Genomic DNA, 26,146 nt, shown 5'->3' on the forward strand with positions numbered 1-26,146 from the left:
TGACTTAGTGGAGGGCCTCAATAAGGGGGAGGTGTATGGAACTGGAACGACAAGAGAACTTTACTACGACACACCATCCGCGAGAACGCCCTCATCTCAAAAGCAAACATATGTTCCCGGGATCGTCACTCAACTTCAAACTACACTTGAGGCTGAAGGACGAGCAAGGGATAAGGAAAGGGATGCAGGGGATGCCGAAAGGGATGAAGAATTGAGGAGAATAAAGGAGCGAATAGAGTTGATGACCTCTTATTTCTCGTCTTGCAACTCGGGATGGCGTCCACAAAACCAAGACCCTATAGATCCTTCCGAAGGAGGCGGTTCTGGAGCCGGAGCTACTTTCCCGTGTTGTTGAGTTGTTGGTTTACCCTTTTGGCTTGTAGGTCATGATAGTTAGCTTTGTGACTTGGTGTCATTTGAATTTGGAACCAAACTTTGTTAGTTAGTAACTTGTAATAACTTGGATTCGAATTTGAGGTATCGTTGTATAAAATGTGACGTTGTTGGCCGTCTTGTGTCCATGTTGTTGAGTTGTACGTTTTAAATGCAGATTCAATTTATAGGAATTTGGCACAAGCTAAATGGAAATTTTCACGCAAAATCATTGTATAAATGACGACTGAAAATGATTTTTTGGCGACTGAGGGTCGTCGCTAATCCCATGTTTTTATTTTATCACTAGCAACAAAATGGCGACTGCCCAAGCTTCCGTCGCCATTTTGGCGACTGAAAATGGCATTTTGGCGACTGAAAATCATTCGCTAATCCCCTGATTCTATTTTTTTCAATGGCGACTGCTCATGCTTCCGTCACCATTTTAGCGACTAAAATCGGTCGCTACTTTCCAGATTACTGTCGCCATTTTGGCGACTACCTTTTACCTCAGTCGCCAATTTGGCGACTAAAATCGGTAGCGTTTTCGTCGCTATTTGGCGACTACAAGTGTCGTCGCCATTTTGGCGACTGATGTTCGTATCCCGAGTCAATTTAGGCGGCTAGGCTTTGCGACTATAATTGGGTGACTGCTTTTGATCGCCATTTTACTTTTACGACTAAAATCGGTCGCCTATTTTGATCGCCCGAGAACAGAATTCTTGTAGTGTTTGGATATATGAGATTTATTCCTTAATCCTTCCTTATACTTTATTTTGGAATAATTTTAATTTTGGCGCATCTAAAATAATTTTGGATTCAATTTTTATTTGATTGTTTAGAGTAGACGTTGATTTCTAGTATTTTTTTTTTTTTTTTGACATATTTAGTGTTTTTATTTAATTTTAAAAAAAATTAAATTATTTGTTCTTCTCTCCTTTATTACATTTTTCTACCGACCACTTTCTTATATATTTTACTTGGTTCACTTTTAAGGCATTCCGGATCCTTAATTTTATTTCGGTTTTCAAAATCATTTTAATCTTCCCTCTCGATTTAAATTTTAAGTTTTTATAAAAGAAAGCTGAAATTCGATTTTAAAACCTGTAAGCTTTACCTTGACTTTCCATTACATTTTCGCTCCCCCTTTTTGTTTTTCATTTTCCCTTTTCTATTCGCTTTTTGAGGTGTGCGTTCACCTATGGATGGTTCTAAAGGATGATTCATGTCAGCCGACCCCAAATCATTTTGGGATTAAGGCTCTGATGTTGTTGTTGTTGTTGTTGTTGTTTAGAGTAGACGTTCTATTATTTTTGTTATATAGGTTCTAATTTTTGTTTGGCTTTATGAGTGTGTTTAAAGCTTAACATAGAATAATGAACAACCCTTAATTACTTCTCTCTAAGGTATTCAAATTGAAGTATTCCAAAGATTGTGGTGTTGGACCACCACTAAAAAGCAACCATTACAGACCTTCTTAGGTCTGGAAAATATACTCAAAGTAGCACACAAGTTGCAATAAGGATTTGCATGGAAGAATGGAAATGGCTCTAAAATCAATATATTATCAGATCCTTGTATTAATGGAGTCAAACCAATACTCTGCAATTAGGTTCCCCAGAAGCATTACTTTCAATACATATGATTCTTAACAATGATGGCAACTGGAATATGACAACCCTTAGAGAATATTTTCAGGCTTCTTCCCTCCAATGCATCATCAACATGGAACCACTAAACATTATACAGATGATTTCATTTATTAGAAATATACTAGTGATGGACAATATACAGTCAGCTCAGCTTACAAGGCTCTTATCACAGAACAATCTAAATAGATGCAAATATCCCTACTAGATTTTGGCCCTAATTATGGAGGCTAGAGCTACACCCGTGCTACAGGCTTTTTATATGGAAATTGATTCACAATGCTTTACCAACAAAAGACCTGCTATTAAAGAAAGGTTTACAATTGCCACCAAATTGTATTTCACGCAAGAGGTTTCCGGAAATAGCGGATCACTTATTTAGGCATTGTGAAATGACTCAGGTTATATGGGAAAATGGGTGTCTATGAATCAACACATAGCTTTGCATCATTGGGTGTCATATTTTATCTCTTACCTTTTGAAGAATGATCGGCACGGCTCTCAATACAGTATAACTGTATTCTGCTCTACATTATGGACTATCTGGTTAGTTAGAAATGATATAGAGTTCCGGAAGAAGAACGTTGCTCCACACCAAATACTAAATCGAAGTTAAGAACTTACACATCAACAAATTCTCTTGTTGAGCAATAAAAAGATAAATAAGAAACCATCACATAAGGGAATTCGGTTCATAAATAATGAAGGCCACCGAATACAAATCGCAGCAGTTTGAGTTAAGCAATATGGAATTTCTGAAGTTGCTTGGTTTCTAAGGACACACGGAAACATAGAAAATCAACCAAGTCGTCTTCAGCCATTCATGCGCTATTGACATCATTACTCATGGTTATGCAAAGGACAATAGAATGAAACTATTCGGAAACTATCTTTCTCATACCTTCTCTACAATTAGTTCAAGCTCTTAAACCAATATTCACATTTGCTATATGATGGACAAAATCAAGGAGTATATCTACAGGCTTAATAAGAGTGTGTTAACTTTTGTAGCAATAAAGAGGTTAGAAATTAGAATGGCTTACTACTTGGATCAATTTATAATTGTTTTTTAACAAAATTTTATAATCTCATCTATACAAATATTCTGAGTTTCAAAATGTTTTCCATACTAGCTCCTAATTCACACTGCGAAATAATTCTCCAATTCCTCATAAATATATACTCCACCATCTCAATCAATAGTTATCTACTTCCTCTTATTCTCTAACATCTTCCACATTTCCTAAAATGACAAATTCACTAAGATCTTCCATTTTTCTTATTAGTCTATAATTTGTGATTCTTAACACTTGTGACCCCACATTTCCTCTCTTACTTTCCATTTTCCGTCACAAATTGTATTCCTCTTAAAAACTACCCAAAAAGCAAGCAATGTGGAATATCATAGTGAATAGGAAGGAGTATTACTTTTGGGAAAAATACTTGTGTATTCCGGGAGTACAGTACTCCTTACACTCAAAAGCAATTTACAAAATAGAATATTTTAATAGCTTGAGTGTAAGGAGTACCGTACTCCCGGAATACACAAGAATTTTTCTACTTTTGGCACAAAGATTAAGGAAATAAATATCGGTGAATTTGAACCACGCAAATCACTTAACCCCACATACACATGAGAAATGGCCCACAAAAGATTACCAAGAATGGAAATAGATAACTATTCATTGAAACACCCAAAAATGGAAATAGATAACTATTGACCGGGACGGAGAGTATTGATTAATATGTAAAGAACAGCTACATCATGTCATCAACATTCAGCAGTGCCTTAACAGCGTTTGGAAACTAAAACAACTATCCCAAGTACAAGAATCAGATAGAAAACAAGTTACAAGGGGCTGGCAAATGTTGATACAAGCATAAAACTCGGCTCAACAAGATGAGCCACCGACCCCGATCAATTCTTCCATCTATTTTTCTCCAGTTTCAACGTCACATTCTCGAAATTTGAAGCGGTATAGAAGCATCGTTAATGTTGTCTCTATATGAAAGGAAAGGAGATTTCTCGATAACACCAAGCCTCTGTAAGAGATGCCTTTGGCAACTCTCACCGGCCATTATTCCAGAGGCATATGCGCCATGTACAGAACCCTGGTGGTCTTCCATACTAACAGCCTCGCCACCAAAGAAAAGGTTACCAACTGGTGTTCTTAGTCGGTCATACACATCATCAGGCTTACCTACCAAGTCATATGAATAACATCCAAGAGAATGAGGATCGGTACCCCAACGGGAAACGAGATATTGAACCTGAACACAATAACCAGAAGGAAGTTAGAATGGATGCTCACTCAGTCACTCATGTATCAAAAGTTCGAAATTAATGAAACGATTTCTACTTTGGCCAATATTATAATTGCTTCCACATGTAATAATATGTAAATAATTGCTTCGAAGTAAGCTTCCCTACGATTTACTGTAAACGTATGAACATATATGTTAATAGAACTGGTGAACGTCTTTTTATACATGTCATAAACATAAAACCGGTGAACATCTTTTTATGAATGTATTATATGCAGTACTAGAACTAGTGAATCTGGCATATGATTATTAAGAATTGTAAAAATGGCTACTAGCAAGGGGTCACTTGAATCTCTGAGTACAGATCTTACCACAATACATTAGACCATCTCATAGAGGACTTTGTGTATTTACACAGTTAACACACATGAACTATATAGGTACTGTAGTCATGGATTTAATGACCTAAAAGCGCTGAAGGCTGCAATCGTAGCCATGACTCTCCCACAAAAAAAACGAAATGCAAAAATGCTGACTAAAGAAGGTATCAGCAGCAAAATATGACCAAAACATATTAAAAAGCACAGACATAATAGACACGATGATGAACATAGCATGTTTAGAAAGAACTTACAGGCTCAGTTGCATCCGGACACATTTTCTTCAGCTGTAACATCACAAAGTTGACAGCAGATTCATCTGATAGCTTCTCTATATCATAAGCACACCTCCCTGCAACCATGTAGACAAGAACGGGATGGCCGGTAGCCTTGTGGAGATTAAGAAAATATCCACATGTGAAGGAAGAGGGGGCCACCATCCCTAACAATTCAGCATCCGGCCAAAATACATTTGAAAATCTCAGAGCAATCTTGTTTTCATTTCCAACACCAAGGTCCGAAATTGCATTCATCTTCCAATCTGGCAACTTAGGCGAAAATTCGATCAAGTTGGCTTTCAAAACCCCAATAGGCACTGTAATGATAGCCGCGTCAGCTGTAAAATCTGAGCCGTCATCAACTCTCACCTTGACCTTATCAAACTCATTGGATATCTTTGTAACCCTAGTTTTCCATTACCAATAATGACAAATAAAATTCAGATAGTTTGTAAAGATTGGTGTGGCATTTCTGAAACATAAGACAATAAGCACAGTTTAACAATCGTATGCCCATCCCAATTGCAAATATGTAGTACAGGGACACAGGGTGTTTCACAAAATTATCCTGGATCTATCCCTTTATACATTTCAATGAAATATAGATTTCTTTTTAGACAAAATTAGAGTACTTTAGATTAGCTAGTAACGGGGGAGAGAAAATAACTACGAAAATTAACAATAAACAAACAAATCAATCCTAATTTTACAAATTTAAGATTTAAAAGGCTCAAATAGATAATCAAACCACCGACCTCTTTAATGTTCCTTAATACTTGATGAATATAGGCAAAATGCTTACAAGTGTAGAGAAGGTACCTGTGATTCAATCGTATGTCAACATCCTTGGCTAGGGCATCAATTAGAGGGTAATAACCTTGTGTCATGAGACCATGACCCCCAGAGAGAACTTGCTCCTGCACACGACAATCATGTCACCAATCTTGAACAAAATGCGAAACTCATCTAGTGGACTGCTTATTAGATAGTTGGGATGAGCATACGATGTCATGTCATGCAACTATTTGCTTTTTCGGACACGAAAAGCTAACAACACAATCAGACAATATAGTACAATCTGACCGAAGTCAAGCTTATGCCCAAAAAGTCTAGCAGAAGCTAAGTAGTTGAGCTTTCACACACCAAACCATGAGACCAACCATAAAACGACCCCTTTAGAGGATCCGCTGTGTTGCCACATGCCCCATTAAAGGATGCCTGAATATGTGTCTTCTTCAAACAATCTCAAATGAAAATGGGTGGCATGGGTCCCTCTTTACTACACCAAATATTACAGGGTTTGTGCCCTTACAGACTTATGGCCTAGTATATTAGAGAAAATGTTTTCTAGATTTTCGTCGTTGAACAGATTAGGATTACACGTGAAGAGATATTCCTCAGGTAAACAGCTCTTGAAAAGGTTGGTTGATGCATACATTAATTATGTGTGACATGTAAGACACTCAGAAACTGACCCCTGATTTACCTGATCCCACGTTTTTACGGATATCATGTCGGCGTCAGCAGCAAACCAAGCTTCCATTCTACATAAGTACCATTGTAGAACTTCATGCGCAAGTCCTTCTTGTCTGTGCAAGCAACACATCCAAATATCAAAAAGTGCTATGTGTGTCACATTACATATGTTTCAATTCTAGTTTTTTATTCATACCTCAAATATGGATGCTCATCCAGTACAATCGATATTGCCTGAAGAACGGACATGTCATCACTGTGCTCCTCCCTAACGATCGCCGTCTTAAAGTTAAAAGAGTACCAAAAATTTAGTCACACCTTGCAGGCTTGCAGCCATAGTTCAAGAGAAGGGGAAGAGGAGTAAACAAATTAAAAATCAGGATTTAAGCTTACCTCCTTAAGGATCCTCTTAAACACCTCACCAACTTCAATGACCATCTCTTGAGGAACCTTACGTCCATCCATAGTGAAAAGGCGGAAGCTGAAAAGCAAATCCAACATTCACAGAACAAATGACAGATAAATTAGTCATTACACAAAAAATTCCAATTAACAATATGAAAAATTTAGAGCTACACGATGCAGAGTGCTCATGTAGCTTCCAGGCTCCCACCCTAAATACACACGTCCCATACGCCTCTCCCACAGAAAAATTAAAGGAGGTTTCAAAATGAGGAAAGAAAGCACTAATACACCAGATGATAAGGTCACGAGTCTCTTTTGAGAATGGTCACGTAGAACAATGTAAAAAATAATGCCCATAAAGAAAGGACATGTGTTATGCAAAGATAGTACCTTTCAAGATCATGGTCATACAGCACGGAGTTATCCCCACTTGTACGATACAATTTAAGCCCCAGAGAACGTATCAATGGAGCCAGCGGATTCTCGTTGCAGACACCATGTAACCTGGACAAAATACAAATTATATTTGTTAGTTATAATGTCTGAGAATTCGACTCAAGGCATTGGTGCAATCAAATGCTAACTGTCATAATGGCTTCCATCTGTACCAATGCCTAATTGCCTATATAAGTTATAAAGCATGTAACCAAACGTCCAAACATGTTACAATCATTGCATCACTACATTCACCGTAACACATGAATACAGCCTACTCACTACTGCAAGACCAATTTAGTAAATTTTACTTTGGTTGAGAATTAAAAACAAGCTGAGATCTGGTATCAATAATGAGTAGGAGCAATTATAACAGTGATGGTAACCATGAATAAGATAAGACTTGCCACAAAAATCCCCGAAAAACAGACATCAGATTCAAACAGCTCCAAAAAAGACATTTGGGAGTTATATCCCCTATATCATTAACAAAGCTGAGTGAAGATACAAATAAAGAAGACAGAAACTTTCCATGAGGCTCCCATGTCAACTGGACAGCCAAAAGAGTAATCAGTGTGAATTCTGCCACCAAGTCTGTCACGTGATTCCAACAGAAGCACCTGAACAAAATTCCAAGAATCATGCTAAACAACATAATGAGGGGTACATAGTAATGCAAGAAGTTCAATCCACAAAAGAGCTTCACCTTGCATGATGCATTAACAAGAAAACGAGCAGCAGCAACTCCAGAAATACCACCACCAATCACAATAACAGAGGGAGTCAAACCGGATCGCCTTTCAAGGCATCGAGTATTTGAGGCTGCATGAAAATAAACATAAAGTTCAACCCTATATGTGCAAAGGATTGATGCAAAGATTTTCTATCAGCATTTGCTATTTATCATTCGAAAAATCACTTTACCAACTTCTGCAGTTCTAACACCATTTATTTTTAAATCTCTGGAGATTGGAGAAGATATTAGCATGTAAGACCAAACAACGCAGCAAGAGACTTTCTCAGCTTCTCTCAACGATCCATAATTTATTTCAAACATCTAAAGTTCTGTTTTTCCTCTCCAGGCTATTTTGAAAGAAAGCAGTTATTCCCAATTTCTGGCCAACTAACAGGCAAATCTTGACACACTTGCATTAGTATTAACAAAAGGGAGCCGTACGTAACATAACTCTATGTATTCCAAAAATTTTGATTTGCCATTCCGTAATTCCCATGCCTCATTCTTCACAAGTGTAATCTTATAGAACGATTAGACAAACCAAATTAGGATTAACCTCTTCTCATCCCCCCTCATGAAAAATAGTACTAATGAGCTTCAAGTAATTTGGAGTATCAAATACAAATTGAACCGAAAAACATACTACGCTATGATAACACATGCTATCCCTCACAAACTGAAAAAAATGTCTGCAGTTTTCCTCTTTTTGTTATTTCCCCAAAACCATCCTCCTTTTCAAGGTTGTATTAGAGGTTAGCACCATACACATGATATAACCATAGAATTAAAGAAGATTCTCACATTTGAGCGATAATTAGCTAAAAAGACCCCCAAAACAAACCGATCGTCGTGTCACAAATTCAATACCATAAGGTAAACGCACACAAAATCTTCTATTCCAATTCCCAAATTCTCACACAAAAGAATGGCAAAATTAGGGGCTAACCTGGCCTGTCACCTCTCCAGTAATTAAAATTTCGAGTTGTTAATAAACATTTCGATTTACTTTTCTAGTTTAGTCTAGGTAAACAAATGATTGGGACATGGGAGCACTGATTAATCTCCCCCGATTATTTATTTGTATCCGGTAACAACAAATCCTGATTCCCCAACACAAACACAGCAAAAACAAATTCATCTCTTGATTCTATGAACAAAACATGCAAACCAAAATTCCACAAAATATTCAAAACCTGAAAATAAAATCCAAATCAACGGAAACGTACCATTGAGAATGCGATCAGACAAGGGCAAATTAGTATCCTCCATTTTCCGACAAAATAAAAAATCAAAAAATTCAACAAAATCGTTAATTTTTAAAATTTCTAAAATGCTAATTACAAAAGAGTGAGTAAGATGAAATTAATTAGAAGGGTGTATAGGAATCAAGACGGTGGAATTCAAAAGAAAGGAATGAAAAAGAAGAAAGCCGATGATGAAACGGCAATTATGAATATTAGAAGAACAACGAATTTTATCAAACCAGCTCATGTGGTAAATCGAATTATAGCAACGCAATTTGGGAATTTCCGACAAACCCTAGAGAATAAATTGTACTGCATGTAGATGAATCGGTGGTTCGGTTAAACAAGTTTTTTTCTCTTTCTACAATTAATGGAGTTCTTGTTTGTTTTGTTGGTTTTCTGGAATTTGTTTAGGTTTGTTTTGTCTCTGTTTTTTGGCGTGATTTAGAGGAGAATGAATGAATGGGGATGCATGGGGGAGAGAGTATTTAAAAGAGGTGCTCCTCCACCTCTCCGTTTCCAACTCTTCTTCTTTTATGGGCTTTTTCGTAATTTGCTGCGTCGGTTTCTTCACTTTTCTTTTTTTTTTTGGATGTTCTATTATGAGTATGGATCCTTTCCATTTTATTTTCTCTCCATTTCCTTCCATTTTTTCTAATACAACAATATTAAATTATTATTCATCCTCTATCTCATCAAACAATCAACCGTTAGATCGTTTCAAAACGAAATCTTGACCGTTAATAAGAAATGGAAGGAAATGGAGAGAGACATAAATGGAAAGAATCTCAATTGTTCTACTATGTACCATGTGTTTTTGAGTTTGAGTTGTATCCTTCTTTTTTAAAAATTATATATTCTACCCCTGAACTCTATATTATAATTTATAGTATGATTTTATTGATTGTCTTTGTTTACTTAGGGGTTGTTTGGTTGATCAAGGAACTTAATTTTCCTAGGAAAATTCAATTCATGGGAATTAGGTTCCCTCCTCCAATTCGGGTGAATTTCGGAAAAGTGTTTGGTTACTCATGTAGGAATTAAATTCCACAGGAACTTCCAATGACCAAGGGGAGTAGGTAAGCAACTTCCCACATCATGTAGGCATTGGAAGTTTCTGAGAAGTACTAATTCCTACATTTTTCAAAATTTATGGCAACCAAACAACCCATGTTTTTCAAAATCATGGGATTTTCCAATGCCTATGTTTTCTAAGTGGCAACCAAACGACCCCTTAGTTCGTTATTTGATTGATTGCTTCACTCATTCAGCCACCAATCACTCGTTAACACGTCCGTATACTTATTATCTATCCAATTATCCACTAACTCGGTTAATAATCGATTATTTCCAAAACTGCAAAAAAAACTTTCATTATTGTTTTATGCTTCTTCAAAGAGGTATTAAAGGTAATTTGCAATTGGTTAATGCTAGTTTGTGATTATTATCATAGAAGAAGATGATATGATGTTAATCAGTGAGATTTGAGGCTAAAGAATAATTGTCGGAGAGATAACGAGTGAAGAGTGAGTTGAAAGAAGTCATTATATAGAGGGTTTTTTGTTAAAAACTACCTTATATTTATGAGTATTTGTAAAAACATTACCTTATGTTATTTTTCTTGCTTTAGACTACCTTTGTATTCTCTTTTTTTGGTCAAAAACTACATGTGCTGAAAATATGGCGAGATTTGACCGTTTTAACGATATTAACTTATCTCACATGACTTTGTTAACATCAAATAACAATGATCAACTGCGTCCAACCCACAATTTAACTTCACATAAGCAAAATTTATATTTTCACATTTCAATAATAACTACGAACATCTACTAAACTAAACCGTAAGTACATTAAGACTTCCCAAAATCGTGCCTAAGGAAGATTAGAACATAAAAGAGTCAAGGAAGATAGATTTAAGCCGGCAAACTAACCAAATTTGAGTAGATTCTTAGCGTAGGTTATACATCAGAGGTAGTACAACTAATTGTATACTTTCTGAGTTTTATAATACAGTTTTCGAGTTTTGTTTTAAAGATTTTGAGTTTCATTATAAAGTTTTTGAGTTCATTCACTTCAACATTAAACTACACAAATTCTTAAGAGCATTAGCAGGTTCATTTTATTAGACTTGCTACGTTCATTAGGTTCATTAGTTACAGGTTCCAAAATCGTCGCTCTGATACCACTTTGTAACACCCTCATATTCTGAGGAGCCTTAACTAGGCCTTCCTTAGCATATAAGGGCATTACCATCTCGGTTGCCCGAGATAAGTAATCATCAAAAGTCGATAAAAGAACAATTATAGTTATATTACAAGCATTACAACCAACTTAACAAAATAACGATACAACTCGTCAGCTACACACTATCTCTATCAAAACTCGTGAGGACTCAGGCCAGGACTTCAGCTATCAACGACATCAACACCTGCTAAGACTGACTGATCACCATAAGGGATCACAACAGACACATAAACAAACAAGACAACCACACAAGGTCAGTAACTGAGGCAAGACTCAACATAAACCAACAACAATTATCAACATCACACAGCACAACCAGTCACACACAAACACACCCACTCCAATCAATCTCGGTCACCGACTGTCCACTAGACCAGACCTGCCAGTGGGGGACCGCAGCCGTACCCACCAAATCCCCGCTCATCATACCGAGCGATAACCCTGTCCCATTAATGTGCACATCCCCTCCCGTGGCGGGTTCCACGGAGGGCGAAACTAGAGCGTGAAGCCACTCCCGCAAGTGACTCCACTCAGCCGAGGATGCACCTCGAGAACCAGAGACAAACAATCACAGACAGCTGCAATACAACAACCAACAAACTGTATACACCAACCGACTATCGCTAATACGCTGCCACACAAACACAACTACCACACAACAACCACGACACAACAACCGACACACTAGACCATCCACAGAAACTGAGTAGGCGAACCTACCTTTCAGCAACTGCAACCATTCCATGTCCACACACGCAATATCCAGCAACCAAGCAACACCTATATATACAACACAACCATCTATCACTACCACGCAAACTCTAACTGCAAAGACGAGGATACGGATGATGATGACGACATACCTACGAGAGGAAACCTGGCAAAAGACCGCTACCCGACCCAAGCTATGCTCTCCTAAGGCACAAGAACCTTCAAAGGCTTCCATGGAGGTTATATGGTGAAGGGAAGGAAAGGAGGCAACCTAAGGATCTGAAGAAATGAGGTGGAAATGATTTGCGGATTTAACAAAACACGATTATAAACCCTCGCTGAAAACCCGTTACTCGATCGAGTAGCCCACCTACTCGATCGAGTGGCCCCTACTCGATCGAGTATCTAAGCTACTCGATCGAGTAGCCTTTACTCTATCGAGTACCACCCCAAACTCAAACACAGGATAACTTTGGTACGCACTTCTAAGGACTATTACCGCTCCCAAGGTCAGTCAACGTTGGTCAACGGGTCTCTAAAAAGGCGGGTATTACAGTCTTCCCCCCTTAAAAAGAACTTCGTCCCCGAAGTTCAACTCACCCAACCAAGGCACACGATACGGAAACAAAACGACATCACTACTTTTTCGACATAGGTCACTACTCCCCGGAAATACCATCCCCATGTCATCATCATCAACTGTCTAACGCTCCATATAGATCGACCTCTACAAGCTACTACTTGAAATACCAACCTCACAACACGAACCGGCACAACCAACGATTACCCAACACATTACGAGATTACCCTTTCACTAGCAACAACCATCAACACGAAACATGTCTCATATCAACACGCAGCATGACTATACCACCATGTTACTCAACAACGCGATTATATTCCAACACATGACATCATAACTATCTCTTTATGACCGTCTTTTAAAACATACTATCAACTTTCACTTCGACACACGAATTACTCAACGAACCAATGCAAACAGTTACGACTTCATACAAGAAATGTAACCAAAGTAATAGAAAACCTTATAAACAAACAACAAAATAATTGCAATATCGGAATTTTTATTTTGCGACATTACTCTTCCCCTCTAAAAGGAACTTCGTCCCCGAAGTTCACCACCAAATCACTACACATGTTATGTACTACTTACGTCTTGACACATATATCTAACCCATATCATTCATTAATGACATTACTCATTAATTAGACAACCATTAAACCATAAAAACGTATGCAACCATATTCGAATAACTAGACACCGTCAAGAATGCATGTATATATCATTTGTATATGGAAGGACACATCTCCGGTGAAATATAATTAGTAGACATTACGGATGTAAAATGAATGCAATAAGAAACAATTACTACTTCACTATTCGTTACAAATACGCATCTAAAATCCAAACACGACTTCCAACATATGAAATTAACGGTTCAAACATGTTACTAATCATCAATAACCATGTTAAACACCAAACATGTAATTATATAACCATTAAAAATTTTAATTAGTGAAAAGTTCATGTAACAGTGCTACTCGATCGAGTATATAGGGTACTCGATCGAGTGCCCGCTACTCGATCGAGTGTCTTGGCTATTCGATCGAGTAGCCCTGAGATCAGAACACCCCATTCCTGTCACACCTGCAGGTACTCGACCGAGTGTGGGGCACTATAGTCGAGTAACCACAGGTCAAACCGTAGAAAATTCCTGTCATAACACCATATATATATATAAACGTCACATAAACGCGAGCCGGGATGACAACCCAACCTCCAAAATCCTGCACATAAGTTCAAACTAAGCAATTCCGGCCTTATGGCCATCCATACAAACCAAAATAAAAGTTCCAACTAAGAACGACTACCATCATCCAACATCATCAACCATAAACAAAAGAAAGAAAAAGGAGTATCACTCCTGCTGCTGCTCACCCATCATCTCATCTCCACCACCATCTCCTCCTGAGGTGCCTGCTCCCGATGACCCAATACCCGCATCAGCCCCTGCCCCAGCTCCAGGACTCACATACCATGGGTCAAGCCACCAAAAGCAATAGTTCATGATTGTTCAGCTTACTCATATCCGGCCTCTCATAAAGAAGGTTCGAAATAGAACGAAGGAAGATCCTCAAAGTAACATGTTGAACATCATTAATCAACATGTTGCTGGAGGTGGGAGCTGACTTTCCGGAAAGACAAGGCATAAGGCGGCAAACACCACACTCAGAAGGAATCTCACTGATGGAATCCTTGGAAGGCTTGGTCAACCCAAGGTGAGAAGCAAAGAGGTCCATGGTCAACACGAAACTCGTGTTCATAAGACGGAACTCAACAGTTTGTGCAGCTGGCTCGTAATTAAACGAGCTCATAAACTCCAAAGTCAGAAAAGGGTAGGAATGCTTCCTCAACCGATACAACCCCATAAATCCCAAAGTCTCAAAGATGTGACGGACATCCGTCTCAATTCCCAAGTCATCAAGAAGTGTGGTATCCACACAACGGGTGGGTCTCATCTTGCGTTTTTGCAACGCCACAAATCTCTCTCTCTGTTTAAAGTCCACAAACACCACCGAAGGGTATTTCGGTACAGCGGGTACCACGCGTCCACTACCTTCCCCAACTTCGGGCTGTGAAACCCTCCCCCTCTTACTCTGACGGGTCCCTATGTTTAGTCTCGGCATCTGTTTCAGCATACGGTTTAAACAAACTTGCATAGGCACTTAAAACATAGAATTTACACAACTGAACATTGAATAATCATCTAGGTACACACTTCACCAACAAATTCTCAATTGATACATAAATTCAGTTTATAGCATTCAGACTACCTCTATGACTGTGAAAGGTTTAACATGATAAACATAATCTACTCGACCAATTCGGATATCATGGCATGGCTCAAATGCTACCCCATATAAATACTTGATAACATGTGAAATATTCATATATGTTCATAGAAAGGCAACTTAAAACATGTCATCATCAACCTTCAACATTAGAAGCAAACAACTCAATTAGACTAGTCAGACGGTCTCTACAGTTGTAACGATTTTGACACATTCATCAAGAATTAACATCGCCATTACCATATTAAAAGTTTAACACCTGCATATGCCTTCATATTCAACACAAAACCTTAGTCATAAAAAACGAATTTCAATTTGGGGCACTTTTAAGACGGAGTTTTAAGGCAAGTGTTAAGGTGAAAATTACCAAAATCCAACTTCTAACATAACATAGGTAACATATAGTACTCAATTTCATCATCCAACATGTAGAAAACAACCAAAAATCAATTTTGATTTTGCAAACCCTAGAAAATCCGCCCCCAATTTTGCAATTTCTACTCTATTTTTAGCACAATTAACATCAATAATCATGAAAGGGAAGCATATGAATCACATTACAACAATTACAAACAATTTTTGTCCACAGGAATCGAAATTTTCGGACTATTCTATCATTCTAATAAGTTCAAAGTGATAAAACATGTAAATAGGGAAGAAATTCATACCTTGATTAGATGGAAAGAAAAAGGATGCAATTAAACAAGGAATAACAACCCAAATTAATCACCACCACCACAAGATTATGAGAGTTTTTGAGGGATTTAGGAGGTTAGGGTTCGAATAAAGAAGAAAGAATGAGAACAATGAGGAAAAACAAGGGTTTTATGAAACCCGTAAGAGCCTCTGTACTGTAGCATACTCGATCGAGTGCCTAGGGTACTCGATCGAGTGCCTAGGGTACTCGATCGAGTGCCCTCTACTCGATCGAGTAGGTGCCATTTCGTCGAGTATCTGCAGAAAATTTCTACATTCCGACGTCATAGCTTCCTAACTAGATCGAGTGAGGTCTACTCGGTCTAGTAAGCACTCGCATTCGGTCAAATAAGGTCGAGTACTCGGTCAGAAATACGAAATTAATTGAAGATTCCTGCAAAAACAATATCGCGTGTCGATTCCAAACTAAGTTCGGAATTCATCACTGGTTATCGTACTCACTTCTATATCACCATTATTATTCAAACATATCATACCGTCTCATCAGACCAGGTTCATATCATATTACGCTACAACAACTGCACACTACATGGTTTACCTGCTACTGAGTCATTCATATACACAATTATGTCATTGTATCATATCTAAACTCGTCTTACCACATGGCTATCAACTTATTCTCACGTTAATGAAAACATATAATTAACGATAAATCCCCACATGTTAGCCAAGTGTATCACTATCATGTTCCAGTTCAACATGAACAAGCCATTCTACACAAATTAATCACCACGTAAGCGGAAACTTTCAGCCATTAAACATTGCACAAACGCATCACTATTAGCTATTTCTCACAGCATAACTCAACATTTCTTTAACTATCATCATTATAGCTACAGTAGGACTTATAAACTTATATGGGATCGCCATTTCTAACAACCTTAAGCAAACACCAACATGATCACCTTCATATTACAGCATACACTTCCACACTTTTCACGCATTTCTATTAAATAAAGCCTTTTACGTTTTTCATACTCATCGCATAAGCTCACTAATTCTACCAAAACTTCACCACACACAATCCAAACGCAACTATCATGCCCATACCAACTTTAACAAAGACTCAACCACGGATAGTTCCAACGCAATCAACATACACGTTAAATACATACGGACTCCACATTCCCATACCCAGTGACTGGCTTAAGTACAATGGGGCCAAGGTTTTGAAATGAGGGCGCCTACTCACCCAAAACCTAGCATCAGTTGGGACTCCCATTACACATACACCAGGTTCATTTTATTAGACTCGCTATGTTCATTAGGTTCATTAGTTACAGGTTCCAAAATCGTGACTCTGATACCACTTTGTAACACCCTCATATTCTGAGGAGCCTTAACTAGGCCTTCCTTAGCATATAAGGGCGTTACCATCTCGGTTGCCCGATGTAAGTAATCATCAAAAGTCGATAAAAGAACAATTATAGTTATATTACAAGCATTACAACCAACTTAAAAAAATAACGATACAACTCGTCAGCTACACACTATCTCTATCAAAACTCGTGAGGACTCATCCCCGCCAGGACTCCAGCTATCAACGACATCAACACCTGCTAAGACTGACTGATCACCATAAGGGATCACGGTAGACACATAAACAAACAAGACAACCACACAAGGTCAGTAACTGAGGCAAGACTCAACATAAACCAACAACAATTATCAACATCACACAGCATAACCAGTCACACACAAACACACCCACTCCAATTAATCTCCGTCACCGACTATCCACTGGACCAGCCCTGCCAGTGGGGGACCGCAGTCGTACCCACCAAATCCCCGCTCATCATACCGAGCGATAACCCTGTCCCATTAATGTGCACATCCCCTCCCGTGGCGGGTTCCACGGAGGGCGAAACTAGGGCGTGAAGCCACTCCCGCAAGTGACTCCACTCAGCCGAGGACGCGCCTCGAGAACCAGAGACAAACAATCATAGACAGCTGCAATACAACAACCAACAAACTATATACACCAACCGACTATTGTTAATACGCTGTCACACAAACACAGCTACCACACAACAACCACGACACAACAACCGACACACTAGACCATCCACAGAAACTGAGTAGGCGAACCTACCTTTCAGCAACTGCAACCATTCCATGTCCACACACGCAATATCCAGCAACCAAGCAACACCTATATATACAACACAACCATCTATCACTACCAAGCAAACCCTAACTGCAAAGACGAGGATACGGATGATGATGACGACATACCTACGAGTGGAAACCTGGCAAAAGACCGCTACCCGACCCAAGCTATGCTCTCCTAAGGCACAAGAATCTTCAAAGGCTTCCATGGAGGTTATATGGTGAAGGGAAGGGAAGGAGGCGACCTAAGGATCTGAAGAAATGAGGCGGAAATGATTTGCGGATTTAACAAAACACGATTATAAACCCTCGCTGAAAACCCGTTACTCGATCGAGTGGAGTATCTAAGCTACTCGATCGAGTAGCCTCTACTCTATCGAGTACCACCCCAAACTCAAACACAGGATAACTTTGGTACGCACTTCTAAGGACTATTACCGCTCCCAAGGTCAGTCAACGCTGGTCAACGGGTCTCTAAAAGGGCGGGTATTACACTTTATATAGAGTTTTTCTATTGTTATTGCTCTAAGAGAGACGGTCTCTCATTAATATTAGTGAAAGACCTCTCTCTCATTAAGAGTAGTTATTATTTTTATTTGTTTTTTATCTTTTTCTTTTTAATTAGTTTTTAATTCAATTAATTAGTTATCTCTTATTAATATAGTGAGAGACCGTCTCTCAGAAGACTTACTGATTAAACTAAAAAATAATTATAATAGTTCTCAAAAACTACACATATAAAGTTATTAGATATTTAGATCTCTCAAAGTTTGAACTGATCGGTAAACTACAATTATTAGAACACTTTTTCGAATTAAAACCATAAATCTTGACCCATGTTCAGAATGAATCAAAATCCAAAACGACTTAGTAATTTAGAGTCAAAACTCGACCTGGCTTGTTCGGGACTCAATGATTGAAAATAAGACTCTGAACTTTTGGACTTAATTTCAGTTTATTTTAGTTCAATTCAACACTATTAAATTCAATTAAGTTCAGTTCATTTCAGCTCAACTCAACTTTTTACAAATTAACTTTTACTTCAGTCCAGTTCAGCTTCATTCAACTTAGCTCAGTTCGATTCAGCTAAGTTTAATTTAACTCTTTTCAACCAAAAAGATTATGTAAAATGTATATTTAAAAAAGGAAGTTTTTCGCACCTAAAAAATGGAAAAAATAATACTAAGTCCTTTTTAACTGTTTATCATTACTAGTGTATATTCAAGAAGTCTTTCCTTTTATTTTAATTAAAAAAATATGATATATGTACCGTGTACTTAAATTCAATGCAAAGAGATTTAAATATAGTACGTGCTTTAATTGTTTTCTCAGATGGCATGTATATCTTTATTTATCAATTATATACTCTTTCATTCATTGAATCATCAATATGATCGCGATTTTCATATTAATTAAACAAATTGACATAAAGTAGTCAGTAAAACAACGAGTATTTGTGTAAATTTAATAGCAAAGTGTTTATTGAGTCTATCTACAATTGTCGAAATAAAAACTATAAATATTCAATTTGAAAAATCGAACAATCCATTTTAGAATACGAGTACCTAAAAATATAAACTTATAAAATTAATATTTACATTGTTATCACACTTTTATATTTTTGATCAAAAAAATAGTAAAAAAAAAAAGTCAAATGAAAAAAATTATATTAACGGACTCAATAGTAAAATCAAAACTCCCGTCAAAGCCAAGTTTTCTGATGAAGCGTCCGTCAAATGTCAAGAAGAAAGACGCGCATTGTGACAAATGTCCATCGCAAGATGGTCTTTTGTGACAAGAATATCCATCGCAAATCCTGAGGCTGTATTCTGATAAGGCTTATTACTGGCCGAGGGCCATGTTTTACAGCAGCACAAACAAGTCTATTAACTTGTTGAGCAGTAGAAAGCTTCTTCCCCAGAACTGTCATAAAAGGAGCAGGTTTCTTAGGTGCATTATCATTAGGTTGGTTCTTCTTACATGAAGAGTCGGCATAACCAAGCTTCATACAAGTCTTACAATAATAAGTTACCCATTCATACACAACTCTTTGAACAGATTAACCAATAAAAGGAGCATTACTAATGACATGCTCAGTAAATTATTTGGACACATCAACCTCTATCATAACCCTGTTAAAGAAAACCTTTGCTCTAGAGGTAGTATTTAGATCAACAAAGAGAGGCTTGCCAACTTTACTAGCCATCTTACTCGGGATAGAATCTGTCCACATGTAAGGGACCAAGTCAAGGAAGAGGACCCATACAAGAATAGTAGAAACACATTCCATGGTACAAGAGAAAGAAGGATACCATTGCTTGACCACAAGTGAGTTGGACCCAACTGACCAAGGACCTCTCTTAAGCACCTCACTCATGTCTCCTCCTCATAGTCAAACTTGAAGCTAAACCAACCCTTTTTAAAGTACTGAACTAATTGTAGAGGACCATGATTCCAACTCTTATGAATAAAATCTGTAACTTGTTTAAGGGTGAATTTAGCACCAAGGACATTACCCATAAGTGTAAACTTCCACCTTGTTATTTCCTCTTCAATTTCCTCCATGTGAATGTCAACCTCAGTTAAATTAGCACTTTCCTCATGAAAGAACAAACTCATGCCCACCTAAGATTTCTTCTTAGTAACATCAACCCAATTCTTAGCAGATTTTCCATTATTATTGATCCCGACCCCACATTAACACTAGTAAAATTAACATTACTATCACCATTTTTAAGGTTATTATCACTCTTATGCATAGTGAAAGAAGAAGAAGAATAAGAAGGAATTAAAGGAGCAATAATGGCGGCCCCTATTTTCGGGGAATTAAGCCTTATGGATTTCCAACAGGAAAAGAGGAATTAGGTACTAAAACTGGATTAACAATATTATTAACAACTAAAAGAGATATGGGAGACAGATTTTCAGCGGAATCACATCGTTTTCATCTAAAATTTCATCATTTTCAAGCGAAGAATTACGGAGATGACAATGTTCCACAGAACGAGAAAGAGTGAAAGCAGTACCATTAGATTCGGAATTGAGTAAGGAATATAAAGAAACCCCGATTTTGGAGGACGACCCCTCCCTCGAGCCATAGAAGGAGCTGAAGCAACAATGGCGAGACGTCCTAATTTGAGAGAAAAATCTCTTTAAACCAGCTAGAGAGAGAGAGAGAGAGAGAGAGAGAGAGAGAGAGAGAGGAGGTAATTAATATTACTAAACCGAACTCAACTTAATAAGTTCTAAATTGACCTAATCTGGATTGAATTAAACTAAATTAAGTTGGTTTTTACTGTCCCAAAATTAAACTAAATATTTTTTCTAGTAAATTAAACAAAATTGAATTTATGAGAATTGAAATTAAGTTTAAAAACATCATAAAATCCAAGTGGGAGGTGCATTATGGTGCTCATGAGATTGGAATATTCGGAATGTGTCATATTTTAGAATCCATTTTGGTCCCCCTATTTTAGAATCCATTTGGGGCCCCCTCTCTATCTCTCTCTCTCTCTCTAAAAACTCTAGCCTCTAATCAATTAAATCCGAGACTTCCATCGACTATTGACCGATGGTAAGCCCCCCAAATAGTTTTATTTATCAATTCTTAGTATGAAACTTTAAAAATTAATAATCAATAAAAGTCTTACTTTTGGTGAAATTCGTTTGTCCGTCTCCATTTTCGGAGTTCTTTCAGTCTTTGTCTTTTTAGGTTTTAGTTCTATTGAAAATATAGATAAGAGCGTCTTAGTCGTTCCTCATATGGTGAAGACGAGGAAGATCGGTTTCGTAATAGATCGTTATATGGTATTACATATGTTGTCGGTTGCACTCAATTTAGTCAGATGAAATCGTCTCTCGTCAAGGCTCAAGATTCTATGATCCTCTTGTGAAAAGTTTTTTGCGGCGATATGATAGAGGATGTGCTTTGGAGCAATTTAAGTTTATAGATTTGAACGAGATTTTATTTTATTTGGTTTTAATCGAGTTGTAACCGGTCAAATTTGACACATGTTATAGATGTCGTATGACTATTTATTTATTTTTTTATTTTTTTTGGCAGCTATAAAGAAAGACATACCTAACTAGACATGGCCTCACATGCGAGGTCATGAGCAATTTTATTATAAGACCTAGGGACATAACTAAAAGCTAAACAATGGAAAAAAAAGACAATAGAATCAACGTCAGCTAGAATATCCGCAAGGCAATGATGAGCTCTCTGAATCCCTACAAGAGAACAAATAAGCGAAAGACAATCCGAAGAGACTTCCAAGTGACGTAACCCCCGGTCCACATCCCATTGCAGTGCTTCATAAATCCCTAATCCTTCAGCCTGTAAAGCGGATTTAGCTCTAATATTTCTCCTAGTTGTGAAGATCACCTCCCCTGTACTGGACACAACAACCCACCCAATTCCTGCATTATCTATTGTTTTCCACCCAACATCAACCATAATCCGCAAGGGATCACAATAACTAATTGAACCAACAACACAAATAGGTTTACTTTCACGAACCCATAAAAATTTATCATCATGCCGGCCCATATCATTAGATCCATTACTCGTATTCCCAGACTTATTCATTTCCAATGCCTTATCTGCTGTTGCAACAATTTGATTCCATTGGTTGAAAAACATTTTTGGGTGAAACGTGGATGCTTGAAACAGAACACGATTTCATATACTCCATAGACACCATATCGTAGCTAAGAACCTGACCACACGTTCTGCTGAACACTCCTGCTTATCCAAATAATAGATCCAGTCCATAATCCATTTTCCAACTGGTAAATGCGACCCATTCGAAGCACGAATCCCAATATCAGATGAAGCCCACAATCTTCGTGATACAGGACAATCACGAAAAAGATGTTCCAAAGTTTCCATAACCATACTACCATTGTTACACATCTTACATCTTGTATCAACTCCCATACCTCGTCGTGCAAAGTTTTCGCCCACTGACAGAGAGTTAGTTATAATACGCCACACCAAAATTTTCCACATTTGCGGGCCCGGAAGTCGCCACAATTTCCTTTTACAGAAAAGGCGTCCATCATCATTAAGCCTTAAATGATCCTTTGTAGTTCCTTGAGAATCCATTAAAGCACCAAAAAGAACCCCATAACCACTTTTAACACTGTACTCCCCATCATTGTTGTGCAGCCAATAAATTTCATCATTCCTCCTCAATCGGCCAATCGGAATAGCAAGTATACGTTTGGCGTAATGTTCACTAAAGATTTGTCGAATTAATGTTTCATTCCATGTTGTACCTAACCCACTTGAACTCTGACACCTGAGGTCATTAATTGTTAAATTACAAAAAGCCACATGCGCCATTGTCAAAATCCCATCATTCGGTTCAGGATAGTCACCACCAACCCACTTATGCAACCAAACATTCAGGCCTGAATCCAAGCCTGGCTTCCATCCCACATGATGACGGACAAAAGTCAAACCTCGTAACACACTCTTTGCTCCCCATGATAAATTAGCCTCACTCTGTTGTGCTATAATACCATAAGATATTCCTTGTCCAACCAATTTTTATCTGAACACAAGTGCAAAAAAAGAACCATCACCACGTAATATTCGCCACGCGTGCTTAGCCAGCATCGCTTCATTTAGACAAGCAATATTTCGAACACCTAACCCGCCTTGACTTTTTGGTAAACTTAAGAATTTTTTACTACACCAATGGACAGGTTGTCCCTTCCTACATCCAGCCCACCAAAAATGTGACAGAATAGAATTAATTCTTTTTGTCACACTTACCGGCATTTTAAACACCGATAGAAAGTAATTGGAAAGATTTGATAGGACGGAAGAAATAAGAGTCAATCTACCCGCTGATAAAAGAAAAATCCCATTCCAGGATGCAACACGTTTCATTACCATATCAATAACACCCTTAAATAGTTCCCGTTTTGATCCTTTAAAATCCGTCGGTAATCCTAAATATTTTCCCAAACCCTTATTATCCTTTATCTTTAAAACCTTTAGACCTTAGCGAGCATTCCTTAGAGTAGTACTTGGACTAAAAAGAATCCCGGATTTATTCTCATTCATAATCTGGCCCGAAGCATGGCAATACCTATCCAGAATTCCTTTTAAAGTTTCAAACGAATTCCTTTGATCTTGCAGAAAGAACACCGCATCATCCGCAAAAAACAAGTGAGTTAATGTTTGTACCCCACTACACAGACGAATACGCTTCAAAGACCCATTAAAATTCGCCTTATCCAAAGTACATGAAAGTGCCTCCATACACAAAACAAAAAGAAAAGGAGATAAGGGATCTCCTTGCCGTAAACCACACTTTGGAGTGAATAATTGTAAGGGTGCACCATTAAAAAGAACGTTGTAGGAAACCGTTGTAACACAGTTCATAATCAACTTGACCATTCGTTCCGGGAACCCAACCTTCTGAAGGACCGCTTGAAGGAAATCCCATCTTACCTGATCATAAGCCTTACTCATGTCGGCCTTAAAGGCAAAGCGCCCATACTTTCCTTTTTTATGTGTGTTAATCTTGTGTAGAGCTTCATGTGCTAGCAAAACATTATCCGAAATATGTCTTCCAGGAACAAAAGCATTCTGAAACTCCCCAACCAGATAACCCATCACCTTACCCAGTCGATTAGTAATACATTTTGAAACAATTCGCATAAACACATTACACAAGCTAATAGGCTGATAGTCACCCACCCATTCCGGACTCTCACATTTAGGAATCAAAGCAATGAAAGTTCGATTTAGCTCCTTGAGAACCATACCCGAATTAAGCACAGATAGAACCGCCTTCGTAACATCCTTTTTAATTATATGCCATCAGTTTTGGTAAAAAATAGCTGGAATACCATCCGGTCCCGCTGATTTAAACGCACCCATTTGAAAGACAGCACACCGAACCTCTTTAGCCGTGAATTGTCCATTTAAACTATCAACATCATCATCAGCAATTGTTCTGGAAAAATTACTCAACATACTCTCCATATTTTCCCGTCTAACACCTTCCTCCGTCTCTACTGCCTGATTATAAAAATTAAAGAAAGAGTCGTGAAAAGATTTCCCAACAAGCTCAGGATCGTACACCCATCGTCCATCGTTATCTTTTATTCCAAGAATGAAATTCCTCCCAGCCCGTCCTTTAACCCAATTAAAAAAGTATTTAGTACAAGTATCACCCTCCACCATCCACTTTAATTTCGCCCGTTGCCTCCAAAACACCGTTGCTGCTCTTGAAAACTCCCGAACCTCTTCATTTGTTTTTGTATAATAGTCATCATTCCCTTCTGTTATCGCCATATCCATACCCCATTCTAATTCAACATCAAAATCCTTCCATTTCTGCTTCCAAGCTAAACGCTTGTCAAGAGCCCACTTTTTAACATAATACCGCACTCTCGACAATTTCCTTGCAACACGAAACGACGGATTGCCCCAAACATGATACCGCCATACATTCTTAATGAGAGCAATACAATCTTCATGGGTTAAAATCCAAGCATCCAACTTGTATGGTTTCTTACACGTATTTTGCGTTAAGTGTAAGTCTAACTCAATCGGTGTATGATCCGATATTTGTATTGGATAGTGTTTTATACCCGTATTTGGAAACAAAGTAAACCACTCCCTCGATCCAAGGGCATGATCAATCCTCTCATAAACTCTCTTTGCTCCTTTCCTATTATTACACCAAGTAAAATGTGGTCCTTTAAACGGAATATCAATTAATTGATTATTAATCCTCCACAGATTAAAATCATATGCTCCATTGATAGCCCTTGTATTCATACTCAACTTATCGCATACATATTCTACTTGATTAAAATCACTCACAATTAAGTATGGGTACTTTAAAGAGACAATATGATCCTCTAAATCCCCCAAAACCGTTTGACGTTGTAAGGAACACGGAGCCCTATAAAAGAGAACAAGATACCACAAGAGACCATTATATTTTTCCACAAGCAAAATGATGAAATTATTACAAGCATAGACCGGGCTAAACTTAGCCTCTCTTTTCCAACCCACCCACAGGCCCCCGGAGCTTCCACTGACGTCGAAGCCAATATTATTAATATATCCAAAAGGCCTAAACATAGGGCTAACACTACTTGCATTACACTTGGTCTCGATAAGAAAAACAAAATCATAATATTTAGTACTCCCTCATATTCTAGATAAACCTCCTTATTCATGGGGGCACTAGAATTAAGGAGATGGATTAAAATAAGG

At 37.9% G+C, this 26,146-nt stretch overlaps 2 protein-coding genes across 3 annotated transcripts; both read right to left on the reverse strand.

The window, feature by feature from the left end:
* Nucleotides 1-3,738: 3,738 nt before the first annotated feature.
* LOC141647879 (polyamine oxidase 5-like) lies at nucleotides 3,739-9,861 on the reverse strand. 2 transcript variants are annotated; one of them, XM_074456242.1, is made up of 10 exons: nucleotides 9,223-9,861; nucleotides 7,967-8,082; nucleotides 7,788-7,880; nucleotides 7,216-7,329; nucleotides 6,814-6,901; nucleotides 6,617-6,702; nucleotides 6,431-6,533; nucleotides 5,764-5,861; nucleotides 4,921-5,350; nucleotides 3,739-4,292 (listed from the first exon to the last, which is right to left on the reverse strand). In XM_074456242.1, exons 2-10 carry the CDS (start codon nucleotides 7,978-7,980, stop codon nucleotides 3,975-3,977), a joined length of 1,344 nt encoding a protein of 447 aa, XP_074312343.1. In that variant the 5' UTR covers nucleotides 7,981-8,082; nucleotides 9,223-9,861; the 3' UTR covers nucleotides 3,739-3,974. The 2 variants fall into 2 exon arrangements, with proteins under 2 accessions (XP_074312343.1, XP_074312342.1); XM_074456241.1 differs by having other exon boundaries at nucleotides 7,216-7,328; nucleotides 7,791-7,880; nucleotides 9,223-9,700.
* A 12,718-nt stretch (nucleotides 9,862-22,579) lies between these two features.
* LOC141649541 (uncharacterized) lies at nucleotides 22,580-24,679 on the reverse strand. The gene is made up of 2 exons (XM_074458228.1): nucleotides 23,938-24,679; nucleotides 22,580-23,436 (listed from the first exon to the last, which is right to left on the reverse strand). The coding sequence occupies exons 1-2, from the start codon at nucleotides 24,677-24,679 to the stop codon at nucleotides 22,580-22,582; spliced, it is 1,599 nt and encodes a 532-aa protein (XP_074314329.1).
* Nucleotides 24,680-26,146: the final 1,467 nt, after the last annotated feature.

The sequence above is a fragment of the Silene latifolia genome, chromosome 3, assembly GCF_048544455.1.
Source record: "Silene latifolia isolate original U9 population chromosome 3, ASM4854445v1, whole genome shotgun sequence".
Lineage (NCBI taxonomy): Eukaryota > Viridiplantae > Streptophyta > Magnoliopsida > Caryophyllales > Caryophyllaceae > Silene > Silene latifolia.

Bases quoted from the DNA above. Each gene is read 5' to 3' on its own strand.
- LOC141649541 (XM_074458228.1), bottom strand. From the start codon at position 24,679: ATGGTTCTCAAGGAGCTAAATCGAACTTTCATTGCTTTGATTCCTAAA. The intron at 23,437-23,937 runs GTACTACTCTAA...TGGTTGGACAAG, and splicing joins CGGGATTCTTTTTAGTCCAA to GAATATCTTATGGTATTATA.
- LOC141647879 (XM_074456241.1), bottom strand. From the start codon at position 9,265: ATGGAGGATACTAATTTGCCCTTGTCTGATCGCATTCTCAATG. The intron at 5,862-6,430 runs GTAAATCAGGGG...TGTCGTGTGCAG, and splicing joins CCGTAAAAACGTGGGATCAG to GAGCAAGTTCTCTCTGGGGG. The intron at 4,293-4,920 runs GTAAGTTCTTTC...TATTGTGTTCAG, and splicing joins GTCCGGATGCAACTGAGCCT to GTTCAATATCTCGTTTCCCG.